This window comes from Bipolaris zeicola (assembly GCF_000523435.1).
Source record: "Bipolaris zeicola 26-R-13 unplaced genomic scaffold scaffold_190, whole genome shotgun sequence".
NCBI lineage: Eukaryota > Fungi > Ascomycota > Dothideomycetes > Pleosporales > Pleosporaceae > Bipolaris > Bipolaris zeicola.
In genome coordinates, this window is record NW_006912239.1 from 22,657 (window position 1) to 50,247 (window position 27,591).

Sequence of the window (27,591 nt, forward strand, 5' to 3'; positions counted from 1 at the left end):
TCGAGCTCGTGAGTCCCACGTGCAATACCCACGATTCCTATTCATCATTTCAACCTTCCACGGTCCACCACGCATATCCATATATATACAAAACCCCCTCACCCCTTATCGATCCCCGACTCGCACACGCCTTCTTCTCCATGTAAATGCAAATATCGAACCCCTTCCCTCTGCATTTCCCCTCATACCTTCACCCCCCCCCCAGAACAGAACAGAACAGAACCAAAAAAAAACACAAAAAAAGAAAAATTCTCATATCCATTTACGTCGTGACTGTTATCATCTTTTTCGAGCAAAAAACAAAACAAGCAAACAAACAGACAGACAAACAAAAAGTGAAGGAAAAGATTAACGTTGTGGTACGCGAGCGATGGGAAAAACGAAGAACCAAGCGTTCTACCGCGTGAAAACAAGTCTGGAAGCCAGCAGACAAATGTGGTGTGATGCGCGAGGAGAGCCGTGGGTGTGTTGATTGTATCGGATGTGTTGATTTTCTTGTTTTCTTCGCGTATATATATGTGAGGTGGTCGTGAAAAACGTGTACGTTGTGCGGGTTTGGTCGGTGGAAAAGACGGGCTTGAGTAATGCTTCAGAACGAGCTGGGCTCACCCTCTAAACACCGACTTGTGTGTAAGGGGCGAATCAAGCGGGACAGGCGGTCCTCTTGACCGTCCAGCCCTCACAAGCGGTGTCTGCCCCGTGCAAAAAACGCAAACATAGACTGGTGGTAAACTCCCCTTGTCTAAGCCCACACAGATGATATGCAGCCACATATTGCAAGACTCGCACTGCACCATAGGTTTATCATCATCGTCAACAAGACCATTACAGATACACCGCGTGCTTTCGCTCGAAAAGTTGCTTCGGTCCGTCGAGGGGGTAGTCGTCACTGAGCGGTTCAAGGAATTGGAGTAAGGATCGTAGTGGCCGTGGTGTCCGGGATTATTAAGTTCAGCCGAAGCAGCAGCAGCAGCAGCGGCCCAGCGTTGATTGTGGGCTTTGAGCGTGTTCTGAGAGGCACGTTCTGAGGGAGTTAGCAAAGCAAGGGGAGACTAGCTTGCAACCACCGTACCAATCCGTTGCTGCCGCGCCCCAACGACCTTTTTCAGAGCACCCAGAGCGTTGCCGGGAGAATCAGACATATGATCTTGGTTGTCTCTGGAATTCTTGGTCGAAGGGGGAAGTTCCATGATGCCGGCTCGCCTTGTGGAATTATCGCTAGCAGATCTGCCTGCAAGGCGCAGTTTTTCCAGCGAAGGCTTGTCGAATGAGGGCACGCCTGGGCGTGAAGTAGATCGTGTCATTTTGAGAGAGTTGCTTCGTTCATGACTATCGCTTTCCACTCGTGCATATTTAGGTGCTCGACGTTCAGGCTGTGGTACGGTGAAGGATGTTTTACGGCTAATCACCGCGCCTGGCTCGTCTTCTTCCGACTCGCTATCATCCGCTTCGTACAGACCTGGATACTGCCGCCGGAGGTCCTGCTGCGAGGATTGACGTAGAGCCTTTGGAGTCTTGTCCTCATCCCCAGCAAGTACAGTTTCTGTACGAGCGCGACCCGTCTCGTCAATGATAAGGCGTGTCCGTGGTCGTCGTATCTCTGGGATAGACTTGAGCGAACCGCCGCTTTGACGCTTGAGAGGTGAGGGGCGCCGTGGTATGTTCGAGGCATTACTTGGCATGGCTGTCCAAGGTTCCATGAGAGGCGCTCTCGATGTTCTTACACCACCATCGGTGTTACTCGGATGAAGTGCAGGCCTCACGTCGTCTGCTGAGCCAGAAGAAGAATTTGTATTACTGCGAGAATGCTGACCCCTTGCCTTTTTCGCCATCTCCCGTTCAGCCTGTGCATCTCGCAACTGCGTCTCATACGGCTGTCTTGAGCTCAAGTCCACGTTGGATAGTTGGGGCATAGCACCGAAAGAAGCAGTCATGTCGGGATTAGAAAAACTAAAGAGCATACTGGGATCTACGCCAGTAGTTGCAGATGCAAACGAGTCCTGCCGTGACATTTGCCCCTGATCCATGTGGCAGTTTGCAAACGACATTGGTCCGGGCGAAGCCTGAAAACTCTGAAAGCCAGGCGTCTGCATAATATTAGCGGCATGGTGCATGCTTTGCCAGTTCATGCCCTGATCCATTCTCTGCGGCGTGGGAGCAAATCCATCTACGCCCATGGGTAAATCAAGATCCATGTGCATGCCATCATTCGCCGGATCCCAGAACAGCCGTGATTGCGGCATGGGTGGCGCTGTCATGTGCCCGTTGCTAGGAAACTGCATCATGTCTGGCGTGTACTGCAGACTGCCAAAGCCAAATGGAGTCTGATCGAAGAGGGCTTCCGAGGGCGGCATCTGGCTAGGGGTCCTATGTATGACCGTAGCCGGTGTGGCCACTCCATTCCCAGCACTCTGTTGTAGACTCTGCCTAGACGAGTCATCCCTTGTCGGGGGCGGTGTTTGCATTTGCGAAAAGTCCATGGTGACAGGCCGAGATACCCCACGATGGTCTTGCGGTGGCCCTCGTGCCCCGGCGGCGGCGGCGTTCTTCAGCTGGCCGAGATCAGGCGACGACGCCAGTCTGCGTGAGACGTCGACTGGCGGCAGAGGCAGGTTCTGAGGAGCAAAGTGGTTGACATGGAACTCGGGGTCTTCGGGGGTGCGGACGGGCTGGCTGTACGAGCTCGACGGCCGGTCTATGGGCGTCGACAAAGCGAACAGGGGCGCTTGAACAGGGGCGTGCTGGGCATTGGGTAGCGGGGTTGCCCAGGCGTCGAGGAAGTGCGAGTGAGGAGCCGTATCAGTGATTGGGGTCTTGAGGGGAGCGTCCGGAAAGGTCAGCGACTTTGGTGTTGAGGATGGACTTGGTAGAGGCCAGTCGGTCGATCTAGCGTGTGACCCACGTTAGCCTGGGGCACATGCAGGTGCGAGCCGATGTACGGAGAAAAACAAAAACGGGCAAGCGGTCAATGGGGAGCAGATGGGGGAGTAGCAAGGAGACGAGGAAGAAGGAGAAGAAGAAACACGTTGGTTTGTAGGGAATTGGGCAAGTTTTACTGGAATACAGTTTCGGGGGGAGAGAGAGCCTAGGGCCGGTGGGCAACAAGCTTCAGATGACAACCGTGCGGTGCTGCCTGCCCCTCTGCCTACCCCAAACCCCCATTGGGACTGACTTGCGTCAGATTCGACGCTTAAGCCAGGCAGAGAAACCATGGACGACGGCGGGTGGTTGTGATGGTGAAGCTTGTGGCACCGGCCCCGACAGTAGCACATGTCTTCCTTGGGCCCAGGGCCTGAGAGGGAGAGAGAGAGGGTGCACGTGGGGGATGGAAATCGGGCAAAAGGGAAGCCGTACGCATATGTATGCTGATCCAGACTCATAGCCAGCCCGGTAACACAGCGTTGCTGTCCTAAGGACCATGTAGCGACCAATATAAGACGACGGCGGCGGGTGGTGGAAAGCGAGGCGTTGGGTGGAAGGGTGAGCGGTGTAGACGGCAGGTGTCGTGGCCGAGATGGATAGATGGGGGTTGTTGTGTCTTTGTGTCTGTCTGTCTGTTCTGTTCTGTTCTGTTTTATCTGCAGGCTGGAGCAAAAAGGGTTGAGCTAGTAGTTCAAGGAGAGGCGTGTGGTGGGTGTTGGGTAGCAGGCTGCAGGAGAGACGTGCCAGAGCGGTGATACCTCGACGACGACGACGACGGCACAGGTCACGGACAGCAAGCGGCGCAGTATTCTGGCGAGGATGAAGAAACGGTGAAAAGGTTTCTTCACGTACTAGGCAGCTCTGCAGTGGGGCCGGGCAAAGAGTCTGAAGCTGCAAATGCAAAAGACGTATAGTTCGGCAAAGAAGGGAGAAATCGTGACAAAGTACCCCGATCGTGGCCCACCGAGCAGCAGCAGCGCTTGCAAACACGGGTGCTGAGGGACGCCGGGCTCGCCGTCTCTGCTGAGGCCTAGCAGCAGTCGTCTAGCTCAGGTACCGAGCCGCATGGGCCGTCCATAACGACATGGCGAGGCTGGCATCATTGGGTGGTGACGGCAGGGAGGGAGCCCGTGGAGGAATCGTCTTGCATCGCCGACGCCGCGCCCAGCCTAGCAGCGAATAAGGTGAACGGCCGGGCCCGAGGAAAAAGACGTGACTATACATACACATGGATGCCCTAGTACTACCTCTGTATATATAACCACACACACACATACACACACATACACAAATAGAGAGAGAGAGAGAAAAGACGACGTCCTCCACCATGGCCCTTTTGTCCGTAACGATAGCGTGCTGCAACAAGGTGATGGGTTAAACATAGAACCTGACCAAGGCCCGAGACGACTCGAGGCCCTAGATACTATGCCCTACCAAGGCCCATCCCCCCATGCGCCAAGTCCGGGCCTTCTACACTCTAGAGTCCCTCCTTCGCCAGCCACTCATGCGCCCCAATGTCATGGTCCCCCCCTTCCCTAGCCTTGGGATCCTCCCTTTCCACACGTTACGAATAGGAAATCAAGCTTGCCCATTTTTCCCCAATCAAAGATATACTACCCCGGAAATAAGCAAAAACAGAAACAAAAAGTCCATCATTCTCCAGATAAAGAAAAACAGCGAGAGAGAAAAGAAACCCCCGCTCTCTCTCTCTCTCTCTCTCTGTTTTAATTCTCTATCGCCAGCTGGCACCAGAAAAAAAGGATCCCCGTGTGTGAAGTGTGTCAGCAATATGCACCGCGCCATTTCCCAATCCCCCGCCAAGCAGCACATGGACGAATCTAGCCGTCATATCCTTTATGCGCAAATCTCTCCCAGTATTTACCCCGATACAAACTCCCTTCTTACATACCGGTGAATAAAACTCCCACAGATTGCCTTACTAATTTAACAGCATGCGCTCTTTTTTTACTACTTACTGTCTCCGCATCACCAGATTGAGATGGTCGCTTGCTGATTTGGCCCCAGCGCCTCTTCCCGCCCGATTAGCTTGCAGTTAAGCGTGTGGTATATACGTGGTGGAAGCGTCATTGACATTTTTTGCATGTGCATGTGTGTAATTTCCAACACACGCACACACCCCTCTCTCCACAAATTCCAACTTTTGTCCGGAGGCTGCGTATGTGTGGAGGGGGGGGTGGGTGGGAAACGGGGAAGATCGAGCTCGCCTCCGTGGAACGATGGATCACCCGGGCTCGATGGATGTGGATGGACGGACGTAAACTGTACCTGGTCAGTATCGCCTCTCCTGTTTTTAGATGCTAGCGGCTGCGTCTTGCATGCAAGGTACCGTCCGTCGCGAACTCTCAGCTGCTCTGTCTCTTTCTTATGCTCATCAGCTTGTTGGCGTGACTCGTTGGTTAGCAACAAGTATAGTGCCGGTGTTCCCAGCTGTGGTTGGGATACGCGATCCCAGTGACCATGCATGCAAGTCGGGCGATTCGGAACACCCGTCAAGAACGATGCGGGTAGAGAGAATATGTCCAATCGACCCGGAAAACAAAACCTCTCCATGTTTCCAACGATAAACATTACATTTCCACGCTCAGCTCCCAGCCCACCATCCACCATCCCGTACCTGACGTCAGTGCCAAGCAGCAGCCAGGAGAACCAGCAATGCTCCGGCAAACCGATTGGTCCTTGTCCCGTTGACGCGATCGAGTGGCCTCTATACTAGTTTGTTGCGCGGACAACCGTGCCGACTTGTGTATCATGTGTTACTAGTATATCGAGATGGAAGATCCCAAGAAATGGCCCTTTTTACCGATTAGGAAAGAGAAAAAGGGGTTTAAGGACAAGGTGGTGTGGGGCGGGGGATGAAGAATCAGAGAGTAGAGCAGGTTTTCTTGGGTAGGTTTACTGGTTGTGATAGACCGATACAGTGGTGCGTTGCGTGACTTCCTCAACAGGAAATATAGGTAGTGGTGCACGTACCTCATCTCAACATATATCGAGTTGGGTACAATGGGAATTTGCCTTGTAAGACTTGGCAATAAAAAGCAAATGTGATGAAAGTGTGTTCCTGGTTGGATCGGATTTCTAGCAAATACTATTGTCATCAAACGACCATATCCGAAGCGTTGAAAAGGTGACATACGATACCCGCATCATTTTGAATAAGATCATATGAATAAACCATTGAATATTTTGGCTAAAAATGCAGAAAATCAGTGCCAACTACCCATACATGCAAAGTCAACCCCAATAACTCATTCCATAAAGAAACCCCGACAAACTCCAGAACAAAAGAACAGTATAAAGATATATACACAAAGGAACACATCGACACACACACGCACACACCACCCTTGTAATCACCTTGTAGTATACGCCCTAACATACCGCTCACCCTGAACCTCCCCATCCTCCATAAACAACATGCTGTCCTCCGGATCATCAAACGGCGAGCGCGCCAAGCACACAGGACTAGCAGGGAGACGAACACTGCTGTGTCGAGAGTTGCTCGTGAAGCTCGGCGGAGGCACGCTGCTGGGTCGGTAGGGCGGTGGCGGTCCTGACAGGCTGTAGCTGTCGGAGAAGGGGTCGACGGACATGCGGTTGTTGGAGGTGATGGAGACCATGTCCGAGGTATCCATGCCAGTGAGGTAGGCGCCGTTGGAAGAGGATACAATGGGACCTATGATTATGGGCTGGGGTTGATTCCAGCTAGATGTGGGCGGGAGATGGGCTGGCGGCGCAGTGTAATGTTGTGATACAGCCACTGCTGGTATCGGCGCAGGTAATGGTGCCATATGAGGCCGTATCGTGGGCGAGTCTGGCTCCAACTTCATTTCCTGCACAGCAGCTTCTGCCCTGCGCTTCTTGCGCCTACGCAGACACACTAGAGTTACTGCTCCAATCATCACAAGGATTATGATGGGCACTATAGCTGCTGCAGCATACACGGGCGCCTTGTTGGGACCCTCTTGAGACCACTCCCATCCAGAGGGCCGACCGCCATACGAGCCAATGGTTGAAGATGGTGCTCCAGTCGTTGTTGGAAAAGCATTGGTTATTGACAATAACAGAGTCGAGTCCAACTCGGGATACGGTGTTTGTGAAAGGACTGCTGTTTTCGAAATAGACATTTCCCAAGGGTTCGTCGTGGCAGTGTGGCCTCCGTATCCATATGGAGGCCAAGGCAAAGTTGAAGGGTATCCATCAGGCCGTGTGCTGGGGCGACGTCTTGTCTGAGTATCGTTGTCGTCGAGAGACTGCGTCTGAAAAGCCATGGATGTAGGCTCACTTTCTTCCGCGAACGTTTGCGAATATGAACTTATCGTAGTGACAATTGTCACATCAAAGTCCTGGGGAACCCATGGCGGCGGGCCCCGTTCTTCTTTTTCCCAACCGTCTTGCTGGGGAGCCATTGCGGCTGAGGTGGTCTGCTGACGAGGCGATTTGGGGCAGACAGATGGACTGCAGTAGGTGGCAGGTATCAAGACCAGTCAGACGACGGCTGTGCGGTGAGATGCTTGATCACTCAAGTACAGCCGATTTAGAGGCTGTGCTATGGTCGTGGTTGTCCGCGTCCTGGCCAGTAGCAGGAGATGCGGGGCCGAGAAGGAATACCAGGGCTGACCTGGTTTCTTGAATCGATGACGCGAGATAAGATGGCAGCTTTTATGGAAGTTTACGTCTTGAACAGAGTGATTGACAAATCTCGGAGTACTTGACTGCAAAGAATCGACGGGCTAAAATAGAGAGGTGAAGCAGGAGGGGAGCACATAACAAGACCCCAAGCTGAAGAGGCGCAGGCATGTTGCTGTTATCTGGCGCCATGTGCGATGCTGCAGGCCGTCAGGCCAACCAGCCCCAAGTCCGGTGTGCCGACCGTAGGTATTCGACTTCATTGGCCACAGGCTGCGATGACCGTTCCAGCCATAGCCCCAACCTGCGTGTGTTGGAGACAAGTAACCCCACTGGCTCGGAATTGGGTATTTTAGGCTTGGAGAGGAGGCTAGTCGTCGATCTAACAAAGCTTAGTCGATGCAAACACCGTATTCTCCGGGTTGTGTGGACATGGTGCGTTGTTGTGCTCCATCGCTCGCATGTACCCCTCTTGTCTTGTGTGATGGGCTTGTTTGTTTCAGCTGGAAGGGGGAGCGTCCTGATCGACACGGGATAAGCAAATGCGGGTGTACCAACAACCAGCCTTTACACATGCTACGCCTACTCTCCACCGTGCGGAGATCCCTCTGCGGGGCGTTTGGTGACGAACATGCTTGGCCGAGGAGTGTTATCAGGGTGATCCTGGAAGTAAGTGAGTGGTAATGGGTCCATTTCTTGTCTTGGTGGTTACAAGTATATCCCGTTTGGGCAATGAACGATGCCACCATCAACACAGGTGGAGCCGCAGCAATGTCAAGGTGTAATGCGGAGCGGGAGATTCTTATATCCGGCGGCCGTTCCCGCTCCTCTCCCATGACCTTGCTGCTTGTGTCGGGCATGCGCGTCACATGTTCGCATCAAAACAACCGGCCATGTCGTACATGCACTTGGAACAATGACAATAACAGAGGCGAGAATGTGTCTATCTGGCATCACAAAGCGAGTCCGGCTGCTACGTGGCATCGGGTCGCCATGGATGATGCGGAGATGCGGCCCAGCCTGACAGTTACTGGAGCAGCGCTTGGCCGGTGATCTCATCGGCCGCACGTGCATCCATCTGCTATCCGCGGACACCTTCACCACGCCTAACTCGACATATACTCTCCGCCAACATGGACAAGTTCAAGAGTGTGGCCAAGGGTGGCTGGCACCCAGAGAAGGAACGCACCAACAGCGGAAGCAGTGCAGGGGGGCAAAGCGATTCCAAGATTGGACAGGTGGTATGCAAAGGCACATTTCTCTGACAGGCATGCATTCTGACTTGCTTCTGATATGTAGAAAGGCTGGGTTGGCAAGGCCCAGGGCAAGGATCTCCACGCTGAAGCTGCCCGTGAACATCAATCTACGCCTCTATCGTCGTTGAAAGACCCAGCCTCGTTTGCTCCACCGCCAAAGCGCCTTGACTACAATGCAGGCTCTTCAGCAGCAGCAGGCGCCCGCTCGCCCACTGGACTGGCATCTGCTCCCGCTGCAGGGGCCAAACAGAGACTACAGGAGAGGGAAGAGGCGCGGCGACAAGCAGAAGAAGAAGCCAACAAGCCGGCTCCAGGACCATATAGATCCAACACGACCGGATTGAGCACTGCCCATCTACCCAAACCTCCAGCCTTCCGACCAGGTGCTGCTTCAGCAGCGTCACCAGCACCTCCACCCAAGCCGAAGCCTAGCCTCCCTCCCCGGCTGCCTCCGCGACAGAACTCTAATCCCGACGAGTTTACGCCACCTCCTCCACCGACATATAATGAGGCCACACAGCAAGGGACACCGGCACAAGGGGTCATGAACCAGGCTGCGTTAGGTCGTCTTGGACAGGCGGGTGTGGCAGTTACAGGCCTGGGCATTGGTCGGACGGCATCACCTCCAGTGCCGCCTCGGGCGAACCCGTCTCCTCCCGTACCAGCGCGTGCAAAGCCCTCACCACCAGTACCGCCTCGGCAGAACTCTGGCCTAAGCGTCAGTTCACAGGAAACACCTACCACCAATCAAGGATCGCAGATGAGCGAGCTGCAAAGTAGGTTTGCAAGATTATCGGGACCAAAGTCACCAGCAGAACCCCCTGCGATGGGTACATCGTGGGCGGACAAGCAAGCCGCGCTGCGTACGGCGAGCAACTTGCGCAATGACCCCTCCAAGGTATCTGCCTCTGATCTGAAAGGAGCAGCGTCGACAGCGAACAATTTCCAGCAACGACATGGGGAGCAGGTTGCATCTGGGTGGAAGTCTGCCAATTCGCTCAACCAAAAGTACGGAATCGCAGCCAAAGTTAACAATCTTGCGTCATCAAGCGCATCACCACCACCGCCAGCGTCAGCAGTCCAGTCGCCGGTAGCGAGTAGCCAGGGAGGGTTGGGGAAGAAGGCCCCTCCCCCACCGCCGCCAAAGAAGAAGGATTTGAGCGGCGGCAGTGGTAGTGGCAGCTCAAATGAGCCTCCGCCAATCCCGCTGAGCAGCAAGCCCAAGTTTTAAAGCCGCAATGACAAATTGGATGTCTTTAGATAGATGTGTATGTACATATGTAGTCGATATGATATACCCGCTGTTGTAATAATGTTCCCCGCATGTATGATTGTAGCAGTCCCTCAAGTCACCTTGCCAGTTACGGCGCAGCGGCTCTGTTCCGCAGCTTTATTAGGCTTGGGCTCTGGACCCTCGACGTGTTCGCTACAATCCCTGCCCAGATTTTTGAAATCTTTTTTTTGTTGACCAGATCTGGATTTGGTGGCAATTGAACAGCACTGTGGACCGGATGGGGTTCTGGCATAGAGGGCGAATGAAAGAGAGGCGTACATGTATTCACACATACATAGAAACAAGCCCTGGAGTTCCCAAAGGCGTTAGGCTTGCGAGGCTCACGGCAGCGGCAACAAACCCCAAGGCCAAGTCTTTGAGCGTTTTGTTGCTTGTGGCTAGGGGGGACTGGGGACTGGGGCCTCGGCACGTCATAGCGATGTTATTCGCCCAAAAATGTTGCGTCGCCGCTAAAATCCTCACCAAAACCAAGAGTCCCGTCCAGGTCCATTGCCTGCTCTTTCCAGCTTCCGGTCCGATGCACCTTTACTAGATACGTGGTCGCCCCGAGTCTATCTGTGCGCCTCGCCTTGGGTATATTTTGTCTTCGCTGCCCCGGATTCGTGTGCTGGAACCGTCAATTGCGCAAACGACACTGGCCATTGCGTGTGTTGGGGTGATAAAAACAACACAACAAAGAACCCAACAACAGCCACCGTTTCACTCTCCCTCCTCTGTTGTCCGGGCCCCGCTCTCACGACAGCTATCCCCACCTCTCGAGGCCTGTCGACGACGACACTGCTTAGCGTAACGGCTCGGAATTGGGCCTTACCGAACTGCAGAAAACTTCCCTCACGGCCCCTTCACCCACGCCAGACCACCACCACGCCCTGCGACCTCTCCACTGAAGCATCCATACACTGAGCCATCATGTCTGGCGCAGGTCCTTCTCTGCACCCCGGCGACTGGCCGTCGAGGGCTGTCTTCCAATTCCCTCCCGATGCCGCGCCCTCGCCCATCCCACCTCCGTGGACCGGCGAGGCGACGTTTGCAAACCCATTCCCTATTCCTGAGGACATCTACCAGGGCGCTTTGTCCTACAAGGTCCCGCTGACCATTGCCTCTGTCTACTTTGTCACCGTCACCTACGTCAACTGGTACAACCGCCAGCATGGAAACAAGCCGTGGAGGATCGCCAAAACCCGACCCTTCTTCGCGTTCGTCATCTTCCACAACGTCTTCCTGGCTGTCTACTCGGCCATTACCTGCGTCGCCATGATCCGCTGCCTCAAGCGCTCCTTCCCTCACTACAGCGAGCCCAACGCCGTTGTTGGCACCATTGACGCCCTCTGCAAGATCCACGGCCCCCGCGGACTTGGCGATGCCGTCACCTTCAACAACACCAACGACTCTTGGAGCAGCCTCAACCCAAACATTGCCCTGGCAGCCAGCGGTCTTCCCGACAGCTCCGACCTTGGCAGGATCTGGAATGAGGGACTTGCTTTCTGGGGCTGGTGGTTCTACCTCTCCAAGTTCTACGAGGTTCTCGACACGGCCATTATCCTCGCAAAGGGCAAGCGAAGCACAACCCTCCAAAAGTACCACCACGCCGGTGCCATGCTGTCCATGTGGGCTGGTATGCGCTTCATGTCCCCACCCATCTGGATGTTTGCTCTGGTCAACTCTGGAATCCACGCTATGATGGTAAGAATCTACCCTTTGCTCAGATTGACGCCTGCTAATCCTTCTAGTACACCTACTACACCGTATCAGCCCTCGGCTACCGCGTCCCCAATGTCGTCAAGCGAACCCTCACTACAATGCAAATTACCCAATTCCTCGTCGGTTCCGCCTTCGCCGCTGTTCACCTCTTCATTTCCTACACCGTCCCCGTCTCGGTCGCATACAAGGTTGCTGAGAAGGTTGCCCAGAAGGCTACTCCTGAGGCGGTCGCGTCTACAGTCTCTTCTGCAGTCGCCTCTGCCACTGAGTCTGTTGCCGAGGCCTTGCCTACCGTGACTGGCGTTGCCGTTGCTTTCCTCAGGAAGCTCATTTACCGCGCAGCTGGTGACGAGGGTCTTGCGGAGAACATTCCCGTCCCTGGACACCCCGTCCCAGTCCGCCAGCAACAGCCACTACAAGATGCGGCCGCTGCGGTGCCTACTCCTCTGCACAACGCAGTACACAACTTGCTCCACCCTCACGAGACTATCGAGAAGACCTTCTACCGCACCGAGTACCAGACTGTTCCTTGTGTCGATACCTCCGGCCAGGCTTTCGCCATCTACGTCAATCTGATTTACCTCGCCCCTCTCACCTTCCTCTTTATGCGATTCTTCTTCAAGTCCTACCTCCGTCGCTCGTCCCCCAACACCAAGCGCTCGAAGCCCCGCACCATTTCCGACGCAGCTGGCGATGCTAGCCGCAAGGTAGAGCGCGAACTCGACTCTCTGGACAAGTCAGCCGAAGATGCCATCTCCTCGGGAGTGAACATTGCTAGGGATGCTGTTCGTGGAAGGCGACCAGTCAATGGCAAGGTCAAGGACGAGAGGCAAGGTAGCATGAGCCCAGCCAACCAAAAGTTCTTGGACAATGTCAGCCGCAGAGTCAGCCAGAAGCTACATGAGCTTGACGAGGGTAGCGAGGCTTCTGCCCAAAAGGCAAAGCAGATTGCGAGGGAGGTTGTTGCCAAGGCCGAGCAGGCTGGCCACAAGGTCGACCAGGCATACGAAGACAACGAAGAGGATGTGGCTGAGAAGTCAAAGATCAACGGCAACCATCAAAACGGCCCAACGGATGCCGAAGTCGCAAAGCCCGAGTCTGAGCCCGAGCCAAAGGACATTAACAACACGTTGAAGAAGGGCGATGGGCTGTTCTAGATGGACCAAAAGGTGCTGTCACAAGCAAATGCATCCAACCAAAAGGGGAAGAAGTAATCTCGAGTTTAGCGGATCCCAAAGTTTGGTTGACGCCGCACTACTGCTACCAACATTGGGCTCGGAGTTTTTTTTTCGCCATGTAGTACCGAATTTTGAGCGCTGTATTAGACCTGGTTGAAAGATCCAGACTTTTCTTCTTCAAGCTTAAACCTCCCTGGCATTATTTTGCAAGGGCGTAACGGAGAAGAAGGAGCAAAAAAGCGTTTTGGAGAATCATGGCGTACAACAATTTTTTTATTTTACATGTTTAACAAATAGGTCTGGGTTGATACGGACAGGATGGGACAGGACGGGGCGAATTGTGGAGGGATGGCTTTTTTGGTAATTTAAAGAAAAATTAAGGTCCGTGAGAAATGGAATGGAAATAGGCCTAGGCCTTTGTCTTTTTTTTTTCTTCCAAACGATCTCAATGCCAGATTTAACTTTTTTTTTACAATCGTTTCTCTGTGCTACTTGGATATATCATTACACTCTATAAACACAAGACCAGAGTGTAATAAAAGTTTACACTACAACATACACCTATCGTATGTCAACCCCATACCCCATCGCCCCCACCCCACTCCCAAGTTCGACCCTCTCCTCCCTCTCTCTCCTCCTCTCCTTCTCCCCACCACCATCCCTCCTCACAACCACCACCCCATTCCCCGTCTTCTTCTCGACCCCCGTTCCCGCACCACCACCACCACCACCAACACCATCCTCATCATTCCTCGCGAAAACCTGTAGTCCACGTAAATGCGTATCCTTTCCATTCTGGTGATTTTCTAGAATCTTGATTTGGAGGAGGTGGCAGCGCAAGGTGGGCATTTTGGGGGCGCGGGGGCGGCGGATCGGGGGTGCGCGGCGGGGGAAAGAGGAGGTTGGGTGGGAGGGGGTGAGGGAGGTAAAGGGGGCGCGGGGGTAGTGTAGGGAAGGGGTTGAGGTGGGGAGGTGGGAGGGGGTGGAGGTGTAGATGTTGTTGTTGTTGTTGGGTTGGTCGAAGGAGGTTGTGGGAAGGGGGGTGTGGTGGGGGTTGTTGAGAGGGGTTTGGAGGTGCGGTGGGGGGAAGGGGACGGCGTTTTCGGAGTCGGAGGAGAGGTCGCGGTGAGGGGTTTGGGTTGGGGCTGGGGTGGTGGTTGTAGTGGCGTCTGTGAGGAGGTGGTGTCGTTGGGTATTTGCGGTGGTGAGAGGAGGGTTGGCTCCGTCTTCATCGTCGTCGTTGTCGCCTTGGTCGGGGTGTTCATCGTCGTCGTCGCTGTCTACGTCGCCGACGCCGGAGAAGTCAGCCCAGATCCAGCCTCGGGGGCTTTCGAGCCGCATTTCTCCCCATTCTTGGAGGTCGTTCATGCCGCTGCCGGCGAGGAAGATGATGCGTGTGGGAGTGTAGGATTCATCTTGCTCAAAGTCAAGGTAGAGGCGAAGACCGACTATGCGGACGAGCTTGAAGAAGTGGATGTTGAGGTAGTGTGGTTGAGGGCCGTCGGATTGCCAGAAGAGATTTGTATTTGCGTGCCGGAGCTGGGGTATTGAGCAGCCTGGCTTGGAGGAGGAGACGGTCCATGAGGCCAAGGTACTGATTTCACGAAGATATGGCGGTGGTGGGTCCAGATTGGGGAGTGGAGTTGCTTGGGAGGGCGAAGCAAGCGCTTCGTCTTCAAGATCCTCGTCCTCATCCTCGTCTTCCTCGTGACCAGCGTGGCCTTGGTCATCCAGGCCTACTAGGTCGTCGGCCTCGGCTTCGCCCTCATCGTCGGTTACATGATCCTGGCGACCTCCGAGGTCCATGTCATTGTCTGTGTCATCTGCCTCTGAAGGGGGGGTTGAATGATGAGGTTGGCCTCGGTGGCGACGTGAAGGCGGCATAATTGGTAGTATACAGGTGAAGTCGACGTCACAATTGGGGATAGAGGAGCTGCACAAGGAGCAGGGTTCAGGGATTTGTGTGTGTGCAGCAATTTGTTTCCGAAAAAGCAAACCGAGGCTGCATTACCATCAATGCCGAGCGTATAGTAGAGAGATGTTGGCGTAGTGCGTACGCCCTGAACAAAGCCAGCAGGGAAGACGGATAAGGACCCACTTGCGGCTCGGGATTCTGGACCGAGCGCGCAACGTTTGTGTGTTGTTCGTATACACAGTAGACTTGCTTTGTGGAGCGCGTGTCTTCAGCATGGTGCAAAGACGACGGATTAGTCCATGCAAGGTGGTGGGTGGAGGAACCAGAGGCCCAGGCTCACGTCGGCCCTGTTGCTGCAAACCGCCAGGTACTACACGCCGACTACGGGCGGAGACGCGTCTACCCGCTCACACCATCCCACGCCCACCACTCCCGTCCACTGCCGTCCACTTAGCAATTCACACCAGCTGCCAGGTTTTTGTTGCTATATGCCCATCGAGATGCACTTCCGCTCTGCCAATCACGAGCTGCGGCGACTTTTCTTCAGCCAGACAATATCTGGCACGTCGATCCCTAGGTCGAGGTCTGGCCAGCTGCTGTTTCACGACAAATCAGACCACCCACACCCAGCTTTGGGCTTGCCTCCGTCACACGCTTACTATCAAAGTCATCTGTCGAGCCAGCGTCGCCGACAGCCCCTTGACGCCATCCGGGGCTTCTGGGTAGTGGAGGCTTGATAGCTTGGGGACGCCTAGTCGTCGTCCGATGCATCCCTGCATAAACCATCATCATAGTTTGCCTAATCCTGTCCACGCTGCATACACTCCCCTCAACCCATGACTTTAGCAGCTTCACCAACCCTACCTGCCTCTTGCTTTTTTCGCGGCACTTTGTTAATCAAAGGACTAACGCGGCACTTTCTGCACCGCCTCTTGTCCTTCTCAATCTGGCCCACGAACCGTTCCCTCTTCAATCCGTCTGTCCCTCTCTCTCCCTCCCCTATCTATAAGTGACATGTAGCGTTTTTCAGCTATTGCTTGGGTCGCGCCAGTTCGTGTCCCGTCAACTGTCTTAGCTTCGGGCGTATATTGTTCAACATATGCGCCTCTTCCTTCGATACGCATCTCTTTTTCTTGCGCCCTAGCGATCGAACACCTCAGACGCGCCATCTTGTATCTATCCAGACTGCTAATCACAGCATAATGGAAGATCCGGCTCCTGGAGAAGTATCAGACCTGATGGTGCATACCTACAGGCTCGTCATCGCCTTTCTTATTCTCGCATGGATCTTTATATTGTTACGAGTCTACACTCGCACTGTGATCATTTCCAACTTCGGCTGGGACGATACTGCCATGGTATTGGTAGGAGTAAGTACTGCCTCCGATTTACTCATTCTCTGCCCTAACCTGAGTAGGCGATATTCACTGTTTACTGTGGAACAATCATCTACATCTACCACAATGGTGGCGGTACTGTTATAGCCGACTTTGATCAATTGAACCACCTGATGAAGGTACTCGCATTCCGTCTTCCTTCCACCACTGCTTAGCTGACCATTACAGATTGCCACGGTTGCTGAATCATCTTACGTCTTGACCATGATGCTCATCAAGATATCCCTTGCCGTCTTCTTCGCCCGTATCGTAGTCAAGCGATGGCACTTGACGGTCATATATCTGTTTGTCACTCTCAGCATCGTATCGTCAATCGCCACCTATTTCTACATCTTCCTTCGGTGTGGCCCCGATCTGGATCAGTATCTCATCCGCGAACTGATTCGAGACTGTACGCCTCTTCAACTCGACATATTCATGGCCTACCAGCAAGGTGCGACAAGGACCAACCGGCTCATGACTTGTAATAAGCTAATGTTGGTTCTTTAGCTGTATTCAATTCCATCACAGATATCGCCTTCCTTTTCATGCCGGCTCTGGTGCTTTGGAATTCCCCAATGGAGCGACGCGCCAAAATTTCAGTCGGCGTCATCTTGGTAGTGGCCACACTGTACGATCCTACAAGACCATATCCAGACTCAGTGCTAACGTTTGACAGCGGCGCAGTATGCTCACTCATACGATTCAAATACATCAAGGGTGTACTCAAAAATGGCAACTACTTCTACCAAGCCGTCCACATCTGTATGTGGAGCACCATCGAAGTGGGAACCTGCATCATTGCCGGATGCACAGCCACACTAAGACCGCTGATGAAGATTGCCTTGATTCAAGTACAAGTAACGCTTCCCCTTTCGCGACTTGGTTCTGGAGTACCGCCTACATCCAGCACTCCAAAGAGCAGTCAGCAATCAAATCATCGCTCGTCCCGTATGATACGCCTTCCGGACAACGACCTAGAGTACGGGAACCCTGACCCCACGGGATCAACCTTGCTGCTCCCCAAGATACCCGAGTTTGTTGAGCTGGTAGTACGCCCGGACCCTGTCATCCTTGCGCCTGTTGCAAAGAATACACAATCAAGGCCGGGTTCCATGTTTGGATGACTCAAGTCCAGACTTTGGGGCTCGTTGCTATTGCGCAACCGGCTCGAATAAAGTTTTGCTAGGCCAGCAGACTGGACGGATACAGGCGCATCCATCCTCATTCCGCGGAGCCTGGTGAGGACTGGGGTGAAGCTAGGCTCGACCATAATTCCGCATTAGGAAACGTCCAGACAACTAGCTTTGGCGATCAGCATGCCCAGTGCACATGGCTTGCTACCCCACGGATTTTCCGACAAGTGCATGTGAGACATTCTTCGCACCACGTTTGCACTGTGCAACTTGACGGCTTGCGGTACCGGTACTGACAGGTTGCCGTTATGCTATCCTACAACACCGCTGTTTGCAGGCACTACACGACGTACATACACATACGCAATGACCTTCAAAGTGCCTGACGCAAGAGATGCTATCGTCGATGTATTCCTCTCTTTCAGCCTTAGGGCTCGGTTTCGCTTGGTTCCTTAGTCACGGATGCATACATGCGGTACCATCAATGAAACAGACATGCACTCATTCCCCGGAGAAAGAAAAACCAGTTGGATAACCCTTGGCTGTCCTCAAAGTCTACCACCACGCCATCTCCCTCGATGCCACGCCTTGGCGCCACACGGCAAGTGGTTTCCGACGCCCTGTGCCGAGTAAAGACAAGTCCTGCTGCAGATAAGGGCAAACTGTATTTACGAAATGTTGCACATTACGTTCTCACTTCCCCCGTCAACCTTGTTTACGTTACCCTAAAACCGGTGTTTTTGGATTGTACCGCGCGGTTGTCTGTTTCCGAGTTTTATCGGACATGGCGAATTTTCCTTTAGAGTTTTCGCCACCCCCGAAGTTGCGACTGGGGGAGGGGAGTACACTACGTAATCAAAAAAGAACAAGTCATGTATGTATAACACTGTTTATGACTGAAGAACCCTTTTTGTCCTCTCTTTTCTAATGTATGATGATGAATGTGGAATGGGATGTAAGGGCTGCATTGGGGGCGTTGTTTAGTAGTTAGTCCCTGCATATCTTTTTCATTTGTATATATGTATAATACTTGTTTAAATCAATGAAGCATAAATGTCCATCACCTCTCGTCACATCACATCTACGCCCAATTGCATCTTCAACTTGTTTTTTTTGTTTATTTTCTACATACCCGCGTTTCGCGCATTCCAAGATCCCTCACACTTCCCCCATGTGCACTATGCCCTCCAACACTCCATAACCCAACGCTATCCCCCTCCGCTATCCCCCCTTCTCCCTCGCCACCCTATAAAGTCATCTAGCCCCCAACAACCCCCCGGCCATCACGCTTTCAGCCCAACGCCTCAATAAACACACACACCCAACCGTGCACCCTGGCCCTCCAAACATCAAGCCGCTTAAACCAATCCTCGAGGATCGCCCCCGAAAATCTCCATTCCCACACTTTCTCTTACTATTGGAAACCCCCCCCCCCCCTGTTTTCCGATCGATATTCAAGGTGCAGAGCGAGTACTGCGTAAATTGGTGTACTGCGCATAGAGTGCGAGATGCATAATGATGTATGTAGTCTTCATTTTACACGCGTGTGTGCGGAAGTGCGGAAGTGTAGATAGGCATTGAACACTGTATATACATTATACATACATTACGTAAAATTATGGAGTAAAAAAGTAACGGTACTTGGACTTTGACACACATGTACATAAACATGGAGGTTTAAAAAAAAGCTTATACTTACTTCTAGAACGATATTCGGGATGTTCCGTCGTTGGGCGTGGGCATTTTTAGATCTTGATCGGTGAAGCCGTGGGCGTGCGTGCGTCGAACTTGGTAGTTAAGGGGGTGTCCTTTTTTCGAGGGGAGGTAAGTTTATTGATATCTATTTGTCGAATGAGAGAGGATGGGGAAAGGGAAAATTCTTTTTTTTGGGGGGGGGGGATAGTTCGTTGTGTGAATATCGTTGGAGACTTTGAAGTGATTGGTAAGGCAATTTTCTTGTACGCCTGATGAGAAATCTGAACAAGTTTCGTAGTAATTCTGAGTTCGGGTCTAAGGCTGACGCTAGAGTTTCTGACTTGCAGAGCTTAAAATCTACTCCTTTTTGCCTTCTGACGTATCTGTCGAGTAGATTGTACTTTGATTTTCCAATTCAAACTTCATTTGCTTGCCTGTAGTATTCTTGAACCGTTTCAGCCTGCTAAACGAAAAGATACTCTTGGATTAAATTCACTGGTGTACCCAACTTCACCGTGAAGAAAGACTTTATCCATAGGCGCTTGATCGAGATTAATCTTTTCCTATTTGTTTGTTTTCGTGATTTGGGTTCCGGGTCACATAAGAGGTCGCACCAGACAAGCCATGTCTTGTCGTTGGCGGATATGCGGCACTGCGAAATGTAGATCAACACATCCTCTTACGCCAGGTACCGGGCACAAGTCCAATATAATCTATTTTTTCGGCATGCCTTATTCCCGCTACTAGTACCAAGATGCCCGCAAAGTCTTCGGGACGTAAGTATATATTGTCTTGTGGGTGACTAACATTAAGCTTTGGATCGACGTGTGAAATGACGTCTTCTATACCTCCATTAAAAGCAAGCCCAGGGGTGTAACTTACCAGCGTTCTGGGAAAAGGCTCCAAGATCTTAACATACGAATAAATCATGAGATCATGTAAGCCTTACTCAGCAAATAACCATATCAAGATGAATATAGTTATACCTTGGCTTCGCTAGAATGTAGCTAATTACTACTGGAAATAAAGACTCGCTAAGGAATACAAACAATGGCAATCTAGAGGCGAAAAATAAAAACAAGTCACCGAATCTAGACCTATTACCTCAACCGCTTCTGACAGGACAAAATGCAAAAAGCAAAGTCATGTCACTGGGACAAAAAGAACCGAAGCCCAAGGGGCTCGAACCCTCAACCTTTGGTGGACAGGCAGACAAGGCCGAAAACCAACGCGCTACCATTGCGCCAAGGCTCCAGTAGATGATTTGATGGAAAACTATTGATTTGTAAAATAAATATTGATTGCTGGATTTGACAATCGCAACGCACATGAACGCGACTCGACTATAGGGTGACCCTGATATAAATTTACTCAAATGTGGGGTGGAAGCTTGGCCGAGCCCCTCCACATGCGTCTCCACTCTATCGATTCCTATCGCTATCGGCAATCCTTTAGATCTTCTTGCATCATCCTAGTTTCGCAGTACAGGTAGGACATATTGTTGATGGTAAATGCACACACCCCAAATACATGCAATGACTACAAGCCTTGTAATCGAGTCTGTATTTCACGAACAATCTAATGACAGTATCTCGAACGTACAAGCCATGCTACAAGTGATGATGAAAAGCTATCAAATTTCTATTTCATACGCCAGACCATGCTATCGCTAATCGACAAGACAATTGCTATACACGCCCAGTAGTCTCCAAATCACAACGGCTATCAAGTCTCAATTTCGGGGCTTCCTCCATAGCTCTTCTACATCAAGTTGCCGAGGTGACTTCACGCCGTTGTTTGGCTGTGAAGCAGAGTACTCAATACCACAAGATCCGCGGTCCAAAGCAAGAGTATTCAAATCCCAATGTAGTTGCTCTTCCGGGTCTGTAGCTAAACTTGTTCGGGTTCGGTTCTGAATCTGAAGCGGTGCAGGATCAGATATTGAGGTATTAGATGCCATTAGGGATAGTGATAGAGAGTCGAGCTCGTTGGCAAATTCCATTTCCTCTTTGCTAGCCTCCATGGCAGAGCAGATGTTACTTGGGCGTGTCTTGGCTTTGAGCTCCATTTCGTAGACTTGCTGGTCACGAGAGAAGTCTGCCTCCAACTGCCGATGTTCGGCGTACCATTGATCGTACTGGTCCTGTGACATTTGCTCGATTGGTGGGTACAGAGCGTTGTGCTGCGCTTGTCGCTCTTCCCAGATCTTCGCAGCTTCTGCTTGGATGCACTCGTGGCAGATGAAAGCAGCCTCTACGGTGTTTCCGTAAGGTTCGACACAGTTTGCACCGCAGTCTTCGACTAAATCTGTCCGGATGCGATGCGAACACAAGAGCTGATGGTAGAGACGGCCTTGACACGGTGCGAATCGTTTTGACCGTACATTATTGAATGTCGAGGCTGATGAGGAAGGTTGTGTGGAGGTGGCAAAGTGTGAGTTTGCGCCACCGCTCTCTGCACTTGGCGAACTGGTCCACCCCCATCTACACGCCATGACGAGGTTTGCATGAGACATGACATCGTCTGAGACTTTGGAAGTCGGGGCAGAACGAAAAGCGCTACTCGAGAAATCCATAGTAGGGACAGCTAAAGTCCAAGTTTGAGTTGAGGGTTGTCGATATGGCAGTGCGTCAGCTGACGACGCGTGGTTGCCTTGGAAATGTCAAATAAGCGAAAAGGTCCAAAAGCCAGGAGCAATATCTGCTACTGAACAGACGACAGATGAATGAGCAGTCAAGGGTGTTGTGAAACAATTGACGTAGTAATTCGTATGGTCTCGTGAAAGCGCATCGTGTGTGCACAGGGCACTTGCAGTCGTGTACAACCCACGCTAACTACACCTATCGCAAAGGGCTGGTCGGTTGTTATCGCAATAGCTGTTGGGCGGCCAAAAGTGCATGTTACAATCGAGGCGGGCCGATAGCGATGTTGGAACGAAAGCGCGAATGGAAGCCCGATGAATGATGCGCTGCTGGGATGGAAGGTTGTGGACGAGTGAGAGGTGATGAGTCGCGACGCGCTGGACCACACTCGTGATGGCGCTAAGCTTGGCCGGGCCGATGACGCTATAGAAGCTTCGAGTTTCGCTGTTGAACACCATCCACTCACACTGGCGAGCTTTGCATGCAACCGGACCACGACAAAGTATGCGATATGCGTTGTACAAACAGTGACTTATGGAAATCCAGAAGGATAATCTTCACCATCATGTGACCCGCCATCCGGTGCAGAGAACCTCAGGAGGTGGCAAAAAAAGCAACAAGAGGACATAAATCACTTGACACGTATGATTAACTCTATCTCGTATGCCCCTGCTGTCATTCAAACTGTTGATATCGTTATCCTAGACCAGGAATCTGAATCCACGCTCTTGCCCAGCACGCGGTACGCTGTTGATGGCGCCCTCAACATGTTCTCCGCGATCAAGCCTTTTGTTAAGTCGTACGAGAATGATGCGCATAACGCCCGCCATGATAATCGCCAACGCAGCCGTTGCACAATCTACACTCAAGGGTATGGTCAATTTTGGCTGACCCTTCTTTGGCTGCGGATACATGTAACTAGCATAAATCGAGCTCGAGTTGCTGACGGCGTTGATGAATGCTAGCGCTGCTGCTCTCTTCGCAGGCGGGCGCGGCAACGAGTTGGAAATCCAGGCCAATGCAACGACGTAGCCCGTATACACACCCGGTACCATGAGCATCATGGCAACGTATCGAGGTGCTGTTGTGTGAGTAGCAGCTGCCAGGATGAATGCGAATACGCCGACACAGAGTGGGAGTACGATGTGGAGGAAGCGTTCGCCTGTACGGTCTGCGTGCCAGGCATTGAAATAAGTTGTAATGACTGCAAGGAGGTAAGGCGGGGCTGTAAGTAACAGCGTTTCGGTATTCGAGTATCCAAGGGTCTTCACCACAGTTGGGAAGAAGTTCGTTACCGATGCTGAGGAGACAATCGAGAGGAGCATGATTGTGAAGACCCAGGTCTTGATGTCCACCAAAGCAAGTTTGAGGCCCTTGAAAAAAGTCTGTGCCTCTGAAGATACCCAATCTTCTTCACCAATGTCTTCTTCAAGCCGGAAGACAGCAAGCTGACGTTCTTCATCGGTCAGCCACGACGTTGTGAGTGGGAAGTTTGGCAGTATCCAAAACGCCAAAAAGGCAATGCCGACAGTGATACCCCCCTGCAAAGATTAGCAAGGTTTTAAACACTCTCTTGATAAAATTACCTCGATGATGAACACCCAGCGCCACGCTCGCAATCCATGTGTCCCATCCATGTTTTCTTTGATACCCGCTGTGATCAGTCCACCGAAGGCGCCTGATATCAGAGACCCAGAGTACAACACCGCAGTTCTGAACCCAAGCTCTTTCCTCGTATACCATGCACTGAGATAGAACAGGCAGCCCGGGAAATACGCAGCCTCGACCACTCCAAGCATAAAACGACATGCAATTAGTCCGCCGAAATTTTGACATGCAGCTGTAGCTCCAGAGATAATACCCCATACAACCATACAAGTCGGTAGGTAGAGAGCAGGTTTTCCAAACTTATTAAGGAAGAGGTTAGAGGGAACTTGCATGAGAATGTACCCGACAAAAAGAATGGAGATGATGGTCTGGACAAAGTAAGTATACGCTCCGCAGCTTCCAACACAATCGAACGGTGCAGTCGTACCTGATACTCTACACTGGAGAGATTTAATTCTTCTTGGAGACCAGCCAGGCGTACAGCAGCGATATTATTTCTATCAAGGTAGTCTGGTAAGATTAGTCACCATCTTAATCATCATATCGCCATGCGACTTAGCGTAAACTCGACTTACTCATGATGTACATCAGAATAGCCATGGGCATTAACCGTGTATCGATTTTCCTCCTCAACCGCTTTTCGGCTAGGACTCGCTCGTCGGGAGTCATAGCAGCCACCAGCGGCGGCGGCTGCAATTTATCCCTCGGATCATCTTTGCTAGAACCCGCTTCAAGCACCGTAGGCTCCGGTCCGTCTTCTGAAATTTTCGCTGCAGAAACCTCCTTGTCATTATCCGGGGCTGCAACTGTTTTTGTCATATCTGCTCAAACAGCGGGTGTGTTTTCCGACCGTCCTTTGTGTAGTACTGGTAAAGTGGAGGAGGTGCGACACCACCAATTTCAATGGGGAAATTCGCGAGGTGGTTGAACAAGCAAAGAGCGGAAGACAAGATATACCAAGCAACATTGCGCGGCCCTCAAGCTTATTTATGCGGAGCTTACCTGGACGGCGAAGTGAGTATTAATGGCGGTGATATCTGCAACCCATGTGCAATCTCATCTCCCCGCACCGGGGCAATCGCCCGCGCGTCGTGTCACGATGAGCCCTTTGCCGTGCATGCATACAGGAATGACGGGCCGCCGCTGGAATCAGCGACCCAACAGCATCCAGCGCACACAATGATTGGCGCGACAACCATGACGATGCAACAGTATCATGTGGCGTGGGCAATGGATACACAAGACGGGTTAGTATAGTTTATTAACCGGCTGGGGACCTTGTTCCGTAGGAATCCGTTTTCCCGCTGCGAAACCTATTCTTGTAGTAGTCTAGACTCTGTTTACAAAAAAAAGATCATAGAAATATTTTTGTTTTTTTAAACGTATGTAGAGAACGATTTGTTTAGAAAAAAGTAAAATCAGATAAAACTATTAACTACGAACTGTATCTCTATCTCTATCTCTATCTCTATATACTTAGGCGTCGAAACTCCCAAGTTGTTGAAACAAATAGAGCCTTTGACCCCTCTCTAGGCGTTGAAACTCCATGTTGTTAAAACAAAGAGGGCCTTTGAATTCTCCCCAGGAGCTCATCGCAATCCATAAGATCTTTGTGGTTGCCAGCTGATGCTTGCGGCAGCAGTTGAGAGCGATCAGGTGTCTTTTTAACAGCTGATGGTATGGCCGCTGATAGAGCAGCCTTCGGCACCCCACTTTGAACTTGTTAGTATCTGAGTTTGAAACTAATCTTGAGAGAAACTTACGTTGATCCATCCACCGTCACCATTGTTGGTAATGGAGCCTGAGGTAATCTCGAAGCAATCGTAGCTTTTGAAACAGCATTACTATATAATCTTTTCACAGCTGCGAGAGAAAATGAAGTAGCTTACGTGGTGTGGTAAATATCCCACGAGAACTTCTCCGTAGCAGGACCATCGTACACGGCGCCAGCACTGATGGAGTATGGTCCATTCATGCAAATAACGCCCTTTGAGCCTGCCTCTCGGGTGGCATACAGATCTGGAATATGCCTCTGCATGAAGGCAGTGCGAGCCTAAAGCGATATCTTAGCACACGGTACAAGTTCAAGTGCGGCATTAACTTACATCTTCGAAAGTTTTGTAGGTATCCGATGAGGGTGCGATGGCTTCTTTGGTGCGCTCAATTCCCGCACTGATTGCACCAGCCAAGAGTTTGCCTCCAATGACATTAATCAAGAGGATAGTAATGGGACCAAACCGTTTCTCGAGAGCAGCTGGAGCCTGTTTCAATTGTTAGCTTTTCCATCGATGCTGAATTTCTGGTGAGAAACTGCAGATTAGCTCACATAAACATTGGCTACGACTCCAGTATTTTCAGTGGGAGTAGGAACAGCCAGTGCGGAAGCCGCGAGAAGGGCGAAAGAGAAGTTGCGGATGGTAGAGAATTGCATGATGGCGATGGAAGTACTCGTACTGAAGGAAGAGTAGGAAGGCTGAAGTGTTTCTGGTGATTGTAGATGTTGTAGATGCTGTAGATGCTGTGCGAAGTGATGAGTAGATGGGTGGCTGCGACTGCCATACTTATACTGTTCGTGTGCTTCTTGACCACGAGCACGTCCGTCACCAGCAACTGGGTTCAAAGTGTTCTAAGGGAACATTCCGTCACCGTGATACTCCTGTGTGGCCTTTGCAGATTCCATCATTGTACTACTTACGCCTAGCCCTCTCTCTCTGGGACAATCCGTCGTTGTCATACTATTGTGTACTAGCGTACACCGGCATTTTGCGTTAGCTCGACATATTAGCCAATCGAAACTGGAATAAAATAGCGCTCACTAGAGTAATACATACGGTTTTTGCAGCTATACTGGGGTAATGCTTGAGTTACTAAGATTAAGTAAGGGCTTCTTTCGTAAACAAGGATATTTAAACCGACATTTACTATGGCATCTCTCAAATCCTTATGCCTTCGTCTGATAAAATCTGACCAAGCTAACGGAACATACCTATGTGCATTAGTATCTTTGACAGATTCCGTTGTTGTACTACTCAAGTTCAGACCTCCCTCTGACCGACACCGTCCCTCAGGTGGGTTTCCCGATCAGCTGAGCATTCATAGCCAGAACCCGTATGGCCTGTTCGAAGGAGTGATTAACTATCTGGTCGTAGTGTTGGATTCGGTCAACTAAAAACCTATTCCAAAATCATGATGTTGTTACGTTAGCCGCAACAGGTCCGATTCGCGCAAAATGAATCGGAGGGAACTAGCAAATGCTTTACTCCAAGATGAAGGTAGTGTTACTCCAGAAAGCGCCGAGGGGAATAGTGACCCTCTTCTTTTAGGCAAAAATAGTCGTGAACCGGCAGCGAAAATAGTGCAGTCGCACCAGCAGATTTAGACTCTGCGAAGCAATCGTTCGATGCTTTCATCCTTGAGCCTTTACCAAATGAATGATTCCGCGGTGCAAAAGGAAGTGGCGCATATCTTCTGTGCACCTGACACCCTTCTAGTGTTAAAATCCGATGTCAATGAGAGTCGTCCCCTACGTACCAGGGTAACCAGTGCATGAATAAAACGTTTACTAACCCGGCTATATTTTCCCTATTCAATGTCGGAGCTCCGAGGAGAAGTAAGTTCGCGGACAGGAACAGCGCTATACTATAGCATCTTAGCCACGGAATTCGAGATCCCTAACCTTGCCGAAGCACTGCTGCGCAGGGATCATGTAGATTGGGAGTTGATAATCAAGCACCGAATCCATACAGTCCAATAGTGCCAATACCACACGGGGTACCCTTGAAGTAAGCAGCGTATCAGAAGCGCCGCATGTTTTAGTCAGCTACGCCCAGTACGGTACTTGTCCACCTTCCCTTAAGCTTCTAACTTCCACAACCCTGTGCCGCTCTGTGTCTTTGGCATTAAGTACTCAAAGATCAAAGTAGTCAGTAAAGTCACAGAGCAGTCCAATCAATGCAATCACTGGTCGCACAATCCACGTCAAGCACTTTAAGTCCGCGTTGCGCGTTCTTGGAGGCGGTAAAACCGTTGAGGATGTGCTTCTAACCAATATAAGGCGCGGGCTGGAGTCTAAGCACCGCTAGCTATGCTGTTAAAATTTACCTATTTCATATATGATACAAGGCGTGCCTATAGCGCGCGCTCTTTGTGTAACGGCGCAGGCAAGACTACTTGGATCAGTATCGGCAGTAGTGTCACTCAGAGGCATATGGGAGTGCGTGG

The 27,591-nt window shown here is 51.5% G+C and overlaps 11 protein-coding genes across 11 annotated transcripts; 4 read left to right on the plus strand and 7 right to left on the minus strand.

Annotated features, from left to right (window-relative positions):
- Positions 1–605: 605 nt before the first annotated feature.
- On the minus strand, positions 606–3,380 carry COCCADRAFT_105459 (uncharacterized protein; the record flags this gene model as incomplete). Its single annotated transcript, XM_007717667.1, has 3 exons — positions 606–1,024; positions 1,073–2,886; positions 3,355–3,380. 3 exons carry the CDS (start codon positions 3,378–3,380, stop codon positions 606–608), a joined length of 2,259 nt encoding a protein of 752 aa, XP_007715857.1.
- A 2,913-nt stretch (positions 3,381–6,293) lies between these two features.
- Positions 6,294–7,349, minus strand: COCCADRAFT_105460 (uncharacterized protein; the record flags this gene model as incomplete). The annotated part of the gene is made up of 1 exon (XM_007717668.1): positions 6,294–7,349. One exon carries the CDS (start codon positions 7,347–7,349, stop codon positions 6,294–6,296), a length of 1,056 nt encoding a protein of 351 aa, XP_007715858.1.
- A 1,353-nt stretch (positions 7,350–8,702) lies between these two features.
- On the plus strand, positions 8,703–10,056 carry COCCADRAFT_39851 (uncharacterized protein; the record flags this gene model as incomplete). Its single annotated transcript, XM_007717669.1, has 2 exons — positions 8,703–8,810; positions 8,869–10,056. The coding sequence occupies 2 exons, from the start codon at positions 8,703–8,705 to the stop codon at positions 10,054–10,056; spliced, it is 1,296 nt and encodes a 431-aa protein (XP_007715859.1).
- A 130-nt stretch (positions 10,057–10,186) lies between these two features.
- On the minus strand, positions 10,187–10,534 carry COCCADRAFT_105501 (uncharacterized protein; the record flags this gene model as incomplete). The annotated part of the gene is made up of 1 exon (XM_007717670.1): positions 10,187–10,534. A coding segment is annotated over one exon (348 nt), but the record flags the coding sequence as incomplete, so codon positions are not given.
- Positions 10,535–11,028: 494 nt separating this feature from the next.
- COCCADRAFT_8021 (uncharacterized protein) lies at positions 11,029–12,977 on the plus strand (the record flags this gene model as incomplete). The annotated part of the gene is made up of 2 exons (XM_007717659.1): positions 11,029–11,802; positions 11,850–12,977. 2 exons carry the CDS (start codon positions 11,029–11,031, stop codon positions 12,975–12,977), a joined length of 1,902 nt encoding a protein of 633 aa, XP_007715849.1.
- Positions 12,978–13,559: 582 nt separating this feature from the next.
- On the minus strand, positions 13,560–14,804 carry COCCADRAFT_105502 (uncharacterized protein; the record flags this gene model as incomplete). Its single annotated transcript, XM_007717671.1, has 2 exons — positions 13,560–13,811; positions 14,094–14,804. 2 exons carry the CDS (start codon positions 14,802–14,804, stop codon positions 13,560–13,562), a joined length of 963 nt encoding a protein of 320 aa, XP_007715861.1.
- A 1,311-nt stretch (positions 14,805–16,115) lies between these two features.
- Positions 16,116–17,416, plus strand: COCCADRAFT_8023 (uncharacterized protein; the record flags this gene model as incomplete). Its single annotated transcript, XM_007717660.1, has 5 exons — positions 16,116–16,283; positions 16,331–16,429; positions 16,479–16,743; positions 16,800–16,920; positions 16,969–17,416. 5 exons carry the CDS (start codon positions 16,116–16,118, stop codon positions 17,414–17,416), a joined length of 1,101 nt encoding a protein of 366 aa, XP_007715850.1.
- Positions 17,417–17,514: 98 nt separating this feature from the next.
- COCCADRAFT_105498 (uncharacterized protein) lies at positions 17,515–17,721 on the plus strand (the record flags this gene model as incomplete). The annotated part of the gene is made up of 1 exon (XM_007717672.1): positions 17,515–17,721. A coding segment is annotated over one exon (207 nt), but the record flags the coding sequence as incomplete, so codon positions are not given.
- Positions 17,722–20,852: 3,131 nt separating this feature from the next.
- Positions 20,853–21,695, minus strand: COCCADRAFT_39855 (uncharacterized protein; the record flags this gene model as incomplete). Its single annotated transcript, XM_007717673.1, has 1 exon — positions 20,853–21,695. One exon carries the CDS (start codon positions 21,693–21,695, stop codon positions 20,853–20,855), a length of 843 nt encoding a protein of 280 aa, XP_007715863.1.
- Positions 21,696–22,463: 768 nt separating this feature from the next.
- COCCADRAFT_8025 (uncharacterized protein) lies at positions 22,464–24,189 on the minus strand (the record flags this gene model as incomplete). Its single annotated transcript, XM_007717661.1, has 4 exons — positions 22,464–23,303; positions 23,349–23,738; positions 23,798–23,880; positions 23,946–24,189. 4 exons carry the CDS (start codon positions 24,187–24,189, stop codon positions 22,464–22,466), a joined length of 1,557 nt encoding a protein of 518 aa, XP_007715851.1.
- An 845-nt stretch (positions 24,190–25,034) lies between these two features.
- Positions 25,035–25,801, minus strand: COCCADRAFT_8026 (uncharacterized protein; the record flags this gene model as incomplete). Its single annotated transcript, XM_007717662.1, has 5 exons — positions 25,035–25,082; positions 25,134–25,197; positions 25,260–25,423; positions 25,476–25,631; positions 25,697–25,801. 5 exons carry the CDS (start codon positions 25,799–25,801, stop codon positions 25,035–25,037), a joined length of 537 nt encoding a protein of 178 aa, XP_007715852.1.
- Between the last annotated feature and the right edge of the window lie 1,790 nt (positions 25,802–27,591).